We start from the raw sequence: 8290 nt of genomic DNA, 5'->3' as shown, positions 1-8290 counted from the left end.
CTCACAGCCCTGCCAGGCCAAGGTCACCTCCATCCGCACAGACGAGAAGACGGGAATCCAAAGAGTTAAACACCTTGCACAGCCATAAGGCGCAGAACTGTGATTCCTAGCCCGTGTGCCAGCCGCCACCCTGACTCCGGGCCCTATTGCCCACCCTCCTCCTCCCAGCGTCCACCCTCCCACCCTCCCCTAGGAGGACAGGCACTCCCTTCATCCGCCAGCCCTCACCCTGTGCTCTCGCAGGGTGTGAACTCTCCTAGAAGTCACCCCCTCCCTCCCTGTGTCAGGTGCCAGCCAGGCTTCCTGCCAGCGCGTCATCCTCAGGCCAGCCATCTCCAGATAAGGGGGCAGAGGGCACCTGCCAACTTGCCACCGGGAGGAACTGCAGTAACCCCGGAGCCGGGTTACCAGGAGTCAAACACCCGTATCAGACCTGAAAAAACTTGCTTTTTCTTTACTTTTTATTGTCACCATTTTTTTTGGAGGGGGCTCTTGCCGATAAGACCCTCACCATCACGGGGTGTGGGGGTGTGGGCAGAGCCCAGCGGTGTCCAGAGTCTGGCATCCTGAGCTCCAGCCCTGCGCACCGAGGGCACACGTCACAGTTCACCAGACCCTCCTAAACATTATCCTGCCCTGAGATGTGCCCTGAGGATGGGAGGAGGGAAGAGGCGAGAGGTTCAGGGTAACCCCGGCCAAGGGAGGCATGGAGGGAGCCTGGGGGGCTGGGCTGGGAAGGCCCTGGTGTGGCCGCCAGGTGTGGCCTCCCAGCACTGCAGCGGCCCTGTAGGAGGAGGCCGAGGTCTGGGCTCCCAGGGGTCCCCACAGGGTCACGTGGGGTGAGAGGGGACAGCTGCTTCTGCAGCTTGTCACGCTGGCTCCCCCACCTGGGGACAGTGAGAGCTTTTGTTGACATTGACGGGCCCCTGGCACGTCCGGCTGAAACGTCCTTCCCCCACAGGCAGGCTGTGTGAGAGGCCACATTACTACCTTACAGTGAGAACTAGAACTTCAGGGGCCCAGACTGCTCGGCCGCGGCCGGGCCAGCCCACAGGGAGGCTAAGTCCTGCTCACAAGCTGCCGGGACGGCCAGGGTTTCGCTGGGCCACGGCCTGTGCATCCGAAGGTGCAGTGCCTCCTTCTCTGTCCTAAGGTGTCCTGTCAGGAGCCTGGGTGTGGGGCGGGGTCAGCCCCCACAGGGCCTCCTCTGTGGTCCCCTTCCCCGGAGGCAGGCTTTCTGTGGATGTGGCCAGGCCGGCTGCGGGGAGCAGCCCGGGGGTCTCTCTGTCCCTCTCTGCTCTGACCAGGCTTCATGAGGCGCACGTGGGCCCCCGGGCTGGCCTGCGCTGTGGGCCGGGCCTCCCTGTGAGCAGTGCAGGGAAGGGTGACCCCACACGCTCTGCTTACAGTGGACCTGACCAGCATAGACAGGCAGAGCCGAGAGCGGGAAGCGGCCACCAGGGAGAAGGCACAGTCCCTTGCAGCCTTGTTTCAGGAAAAAGTGCGTGGCTTTGATGACTTCCTGTGGAGAGCGGAGGCCAGGGAGCCGGGCGCGGGCTCCGGTTCCAAGAGGTGAGGCGGCCGGGTGGGTCAGTGGGGAGAGCCCTCCGGAGGTGGCCGCCCCCACGTTCCCATGACACACTCTCCGCCTTGACAGCCTGGTCCTCCCACGTGACCCTGACCACCTCTCGACGCCCACCCCGCTGCCCGGCCCCGTGCAGCAGTTTGCCACGCTGATCCGGTAATTGTCTGCCCTGTCTCACACTCACACCCGCCGTCCCACCCGCCCGAGCCAGAGTCTGTTGTATCCAATTCAGCCCCATGTAAAGTGAACCGGAAGGAGCAACCCGAGTCTGACGTGAATGTGAAGAGGTGAATCATTGGGGGAGAGGCAGCGTCGCCCAGACCAGCACCAGCTCTGGCGTGTGATGCGGAGCATTCCCGCTATTTTATTCTTTTTTTTTTCTTTTTTTAATATATTTTATTGATTTTTTACAGAGAGGAAGGGAGAGGGATAGAGAGTTAGAAACATCGATGAGAGAGAGACATCGATCAGCTGCCTCCTGCACACCCTCTACTGGGGATGTGCCCGCAACCAAGGTACATGCCCTTGACCGGAATCGAACCCGGGACCCTTCAGTCCGCAGGCCGACGCTCTGTCCACTGAGCCAAACCGGTTAGGGCTATTTTATTCTTTAAACAAAATCCAAATGTGCTGACTGGGCAGATGACCACAGAAAGCACACAGGCTCGTGGTGAAGAATTCAGATAGCACAGGGGACCTTCCGGTGGGAGGGAAGGTGCCCTGTCACCCACCCTCTGAGGAAATCACAACCTATGAGGCTGTCTCAGGGGTTCTCATGCACATAAACATTTTAAAACACACAAATGGGGTTTTACTCCGCATATTGTTCTTTGTTCGGGGATTATACTTTGCATATTGTTCTTTGTTCTGTAACCACTTTAGGGTGTTTTCTGGGTGGGGAGGGAGGGTTACTTAAAATAGTTCCCCTCCCCTCATGGGTCAGATCTTCCTCCGCAGCCCAGTCCAATCCAGCCATGATCCCTTACCCTGGGAGTCCATGTGGATGGTCAGACTATTTTAGGCTTTTGCTATTACAAGTAACTGCAGCCAACATCCTGTACATACCCCTTTCCACGCCTGATCAGCAATTTCCTCAGGGTGGCTTCTTCAAGTAAAATCTCCAGCCAGATATATCGATGATAAAAGCAACACCATCATTTACTGAGTCTCTACCATCAAACAGATGCTTTCATCGGCGAGCTCACTTGGTACTCGCAGCAACTCTGTGAAGTGGCCACGGCCACCCCCACTTTACAGATGAGAAAAACGAGGCTCACAGAGACCCAATGACACGGCCAAGGTCGTAGGACGGGTGTACGTTGTTCCCTTGGCACCTCTTTCTTTTGTTGTTTTTAAGGCGTCAGATCGCCAATGACTTTCGAGACCTACCAACCCTCCTCATCCACGGGGCGGAGGCCTGCCTCATGTCCCTGGTCATCGGATTCCTCTATTATGGCCACGGGACCATCAAGCTGTCCTTCATGGACACGGCGGCCCTCCTGTTCATGATCGGAGCGCTCATCCCTTTCAACGTGGTCCTGGATGTCATTGCCAAATGTGAGTGTCCCCTGCTCCCCGTCACCCACACCTAGGGCAGCCGGGGCCGCGGCATCCGCCGCCCCCTGAGCTGGTCCAGTGCCAACCTGTGTTGCTCTGAGCTCCCGGGAAAACATGTTTATTGAATGTCACCACGATTGTGAAATAAAAGATGATAGTTGTTCTCTAAGTTCACACGTTAAAATTAGTATGCAAATGCAAGCAAATTACCGAGGCGTCGTAGCATTCCTCTCCTGGCAGGATTCACACTTGACAGCAGTGTGCAAGTCCCAGAATTACAAACATCCAAATCAGGATGGTTTTACTCTGCCCTAAAACACACACACACACACACACACACACACACACACACACACACACACCATTTAGTCAATGTAACTATTTTTAATTGTACTAAGAGAGACTACCAAACAGGAACACTGTGAGTTAATTTCACGTTTTCATTGTCCTTTTCTCCCCTTTCTTAGGTCACTCGGAGAGGGCGATGCTTTACTATGAACTGGAAGACGGGCTGTACACCGCTGGCCCCTATTTCTTTGCCAAGGTGACTGCTCAGGGCTGAGAGGGAGTGACCGCCCGGCGGGAGGGGCGGGGGCGGCGGCAGAGGAAGCTGCACTCATTATACAGAAGTTACAGAGAAGCGTTTTGCTGAGCCAGGGGTGGTAGATGCCACATTCCCTAGGGGAGTGTCGGAGACTTGATGTTTTGTAAACACTTACCAGAAGGCCAGGGCTGTGGGCCAGGAATGACACTTTTCTGGTCGGCAGAAACCTACAAACGAAAAGGTGGGAAACATCTAACTTACTTCACCTCTCCAGTCCCACCGTGTCCCCTGGAGCAGGGCCGGCAGGTGCTACCCTTCTCATTTCAAGGAAGGGGAGGCTCAGGGAGGCTGTGTGTCTGTCTCGAGGTCACACAGCTCCTGGGTCTGGGCAGGCGGGGCGGGGCCAGGAAACCAGGTCTTATTGGAACAGATACCCACTGCCTCCCTGGGGGGGAACTGCTCTGACCTGTCCCAGAGGGAGCACCTGGCACCTGCAGGGGGAGCCAGCCTGCGGCAGCCTGATCACCGGGAGGGACGGTGGGCATCGCTGGGAGCTGCTGTCTTCAGCCGTTTATAAAGAACAGTGGCAGACGAAGGCGCTGGCTCCACATCCTTGCAAGGGCTGCTCTTTGCAGATCCTCGGGGAGCTTCCGGAGCACTGTGCCTACATCCTCATCTATGGGATGCCCACCTACTGGCTGGCCAACCTGCGCCCGAGCCCCGAGCCCTTCCTGCTGCACTTCCTGCTGGTGTGGCTGGTGGTGTTCTGCTGCAGGCTCATGGCCCTGTGCGCCGCCGCCCTGCTCCCCACCTTCCACATGTCCTCTTTCTTCGGCAACGCTCTCTACAACTCCTTCTACCTGACCGGGGGCTTCATGATCAGCTTGAGCAACCTGTGGACAGGTGAGGCTTGCTCCCCTCACCTGGTCAAGCTTGTGGAGGCCTTCTGCGGCTTCAGCCTGCTTTGGCCTGGAGAGGCGAACTCACCATTTAGGTCCAGCTGTCCTGCATGCCGAGGGAGTCACCCTCACCTGACACCTGGGCGTCACCCCTGACTCTCCCTCACCCTCCACATGACCGCGAGCCAGGCCAATCCTGCCCCCCCATCTTTCTGAAATGTTCCATCGCCTCACCCCCTAGCCCTGGTCTTATCATCCGATCCTGGGCCAAGGCCATAGCCTGGTCCCTGTACCCGGGTCCCTCCACATCCCTCTCAACCCTCCCCATGCAGAGTGAGCTTTCTAAGGGCAAACCCACGGGGGAGGGCAGGCTGCTCACCCCCTGCTGCCTGCACCCGGCTCTCTGAGCCCCCAACACCACCACTCCAGGCCTCCTCTCCATGGAAACACCACACCGCACCCTCCTCGGCTCCTCCTTCTGCCAGGCCTTCCCTGACCCTCGCAGTGTTCCTCCTCCCCTCACCCTCAGACCTCCTCAGGGTCAGGACACAGACTCAGAAATCTTGGTCTGGGGCTGCTGGGTCTCCAGAGCCCGTCTGCTCTGGGAGGCTGAGTGCGTGCTGGGAGGGACACCTAACAACTTGCTCTCTGGAGTTGTTATGGACCAACACGCACGCCTGACCCCGCGGTCACTGGCCACCCCCACCCCTACCCCTGTCCCGAGCTGCCCCTCTGCCCTTTCACCCTCTTGTCCGCTCCCCGCCCTGCTCCTTCAGGGGACTTGCTTCCCCAGGGGCAGGGCCAGCAGGGCCCTCTCTCCAGCACACTTTGCAGGGAGCAGGAGGTCCGCTGGTGTGAATAATGTGGCTCTCGCTGTCCTCAGTGCCTGCCTGGATCTCCAACGTGTCCTTCCTCCGATGGTGTTTTGAAGGGCTGATGCAGATTCAGTTTAAAGGGCAAACTTACCATTTGGTAGTTGGCAACCTCACCCTCCCTATCCCGGGAGACAAAGTAAGTAGCCGAGGGCTCGGACAGCTAGCACGTGGCATCCGACTGACCATCTTCTCCATGAGCTCACTGATGTCTGTGTCCCCAGATCCTCAGCTCTATGCACCTGAACTCGTACCCGCTCTACGCCATCTACTTCATCCTCATCGGCATCAGTGGTGGCTTCGTGGCCCTGTACTATGTGTCCTTAAAGTTCATCAAACAGAAATCAAGTCAAGACTGGTGATTCACACCCGGACTCCTGCCCGCTGGTGGGGGGCTCGAGCAGACCTTTCCACTGTATTCCCTTCCTCCCAAGAGCCCCTATGGGGGTACAAGGAGGACAGTGAGCACAGCTGCTCAGCATCTGGCCACGGTGCTGCAGTGGCACACGCTGGCCACAGGATGGCAGTAGAATAAAGACAGTCGAAAGGGATTTCTAATCACTGGCCAGAGCCTAAGATTACTGGGAACATGAAAACCATGCTTGAGACACCTACAATGTTGCTAATTTATTTCCTTTTGATATGTATTTATATAGGCAACTCAGGACAGGATGGGAACAAATTAGGTAGCAATCGAGTAGGCCATGCAAGATGGTTTTAAATTGTGTGTTCACTACCCCAAGTCAATTCTCCTTCCATCACCACTTAACCCCCTTTCCCCCCTCTCCTATTGCCCCCTCCCCTTTCCCTCTGATAATCACCATGCTGTTGTCTGTGTCTATGAGGTATGGTTTTAGTTTTCTTAGTCCCTTCACCTTTTTCACCCAGCCCCCCAAACCCCCACCCTTCTGACAGCTGTCAGTCTGTATCTGTGAGTCTGTTTCTCTTTTGTTTGTTAGGTTAATTGTTCATTAGATTCACATATAAGTGAAATCACATGGTATTTGTCTTTCTCTAACTGGCTTATTTCACCTAGCATAATACTTTCCAGGTCCATCCATGCTGTTGAAAAAGGTAAGATTTCCCCTCCCCCCCGCTTTTCTTTTAATGGCCGAGTAGTATTCCATTGTATAAATGTACCACAGCTTTTTTTAAAAATATATATTTTATTGATTTTTTACAGAGAGGAAGGGAGAGGGATAGAGAGTTAGAAACATCGATGAGAGAGAAACATCGATCAGCTGCCTCCTGCACACCCCCTACTGGGGATGTGCCCGCAACCAAGGTACATGCCCTTGACCGGAATCGAACCCGGGACCCTTCAGTCCGCAGGCCGACGCTCTATCCACTGAGCCAAACTGGCTAGGGCAGTACCACAGCTTTTTTATCCACTCATCTACTGATGGGCACTCAGGCTGCTTCCAAACTAGGCAAGAACTGATAGGGCCCAGAGGCAGCAAGAGCATAATAGCCAGTGGAATATTTGGCCTCATCTTCCAGAATCCCCAGACTCTGTGTTTAGCCTCTGTCAAGACAGACAATGACCTAAAAGCAACCGGCAAATTGTATCCCTCTTCTTTGTGTGGGGTCGTGTGCCCCAAAAGCCAAACGGAATAATTAAAAAATGTATTGAGCATCTACTCTGAGCCAGGTACCGTACAAAACACTCAAAAGAACCTTTGTGGTGGGGTGGGCATTATCCCACAGGTGAGGAAACTGAGGCACAGGCAAGTCTGTGTGCTCAGCAAGGTCACATAGCTACTTCGTGGTGGAATCTCGTAGGGGTCAAAAAAGCCTCTGAAGTCTTCAGAAGTTAGAGGGCAGAAGGCAAGGCCTGAGCCACGGTAAGGCTTGGAATCCCAGGAAGGTTCCAGAAGGTGAAGAGTTTTATACAGGCTGTGCCAGCTCAGCCAGGTCTCTTCCAGTTGCATCTCACTGGCCCTGCCTGGGTCTCAGGACCAGCCTTGAAGCTCTCACAGTGGCCAGGGTATGGGATGGTGCAGGCCCAGGTCACATGCTTCATGTCTGAGCATTGAGGACCATTTGACCCCAAATAGGAGCAGGGAGATCAGGGAGGAGATTGTTCCCAAAGGAAAACCAGAGTCTGGAACCAAAAGAGGTGAGTTTAGGAGGCAAAGTGTTCACCACAGATTCCCCAGGTCCTGGCGGCTTCGAGTGTGGTTCCCTGGCTGGCAGCATGGGCCTCACCTGGGAACAGGTTAGACAGACAGCATCTCAGGCCCCACCCAGACCCACTGCTTCAGAATCTGCATCTTAAGAAGACCCCTGGGTGATGTGTGTGCACGTTGAAGGAGCAGTGTCCTTATACAACCATCACACTTGGGATATTTGCCTTGTTACATTGTACGTTTACATGGCCACCATCCAATGGGCAGACCTGATTCAAGATTCACTCATTGCTCTGACAATGCCCATCACAGCAAAGGATCCAGATCAGGATCAAGTGCTGTCAATGGTCTCCTTCAGTTTACAACAATCCTCAATTTTCCTTGACTTTCCTGACCTTGACACATAAATATTTTATGGAATAGCTCTCAATCTGCATTTGTCTGGTATATGTTCATGATTAAATCAAGGTCATGTGCCTTTGGCAGGGCTATCACAGGAGCAATGCAGTCTTCTCATTGCATCCTGTCAGGTGATTTCGATTTGTCCTGCTTGATGAAAGGGGTGTGTGCCAGGCTTCTCCACAGTCAAGTCCCTACTTCCCCTGCTTTTGTAATAAAAAAGCATTTTGTAGGTAGATACTTTGAAACTATGTAAAGCTCCCATTCCTCATTAAACTTTCTATTTATTCCTTTGAAAATTTATC

At 54.7% G+C, this 8290-nt stretch overlaps 1 protein-coding gene across 1 annotated transcript in view; it reads left to right on the top strand.

The window, feature by feature from the left end:
* ABCG8 (ATP binding cassette subfamily G member 8) overlaps window positions 1–8290 on the top strand; it is a 21053-nt gene extending 12763 nt beyond the window's left edge. Inside the window, exons 7-13 of the mRNA XM_080686441.1 lie at window positions 1410–1572; window positions 1658–1741; window positions 2943–3142; window positions 3610–3686; window positions 4322–4589; window positions 5469–5596; window positions 5682–8290. Of these exons, the coding sequence (XP_080542567.1) occupies window positions 1410–1572; window positions 1658–1741; window positions 2943–3142; window positions 3610–3686; window positions 4322–4589; window positions 5469–5596; window positions 5682–5819 (1058 nt within the window). The 3' untranslated portion in view covers window positions 5820–8290. The remainder of the gene's footprint in view (window positions 1–1409; window positions 1573–1657; window positions 1742–2942; window positions 3143–3609; window positions 3687–4321; window positions 4590–5468; window positions 5597–5681) is intronic.

Source organism: Plecotus auritus (assembly GCF_963455305.1).
Source record: "Plecotus auritus genome assembly, chromosome: 8".
NCBI classification, from domain to species: Eukaryota; Metazoa; Chordata; class Mammalia; order Chiroptera; family Vespertilionidae; genus Plecotus; species Plecotus auritus.
This window is presented reverse-complemented; position numbering and strand designations above follow the sequence as displayed.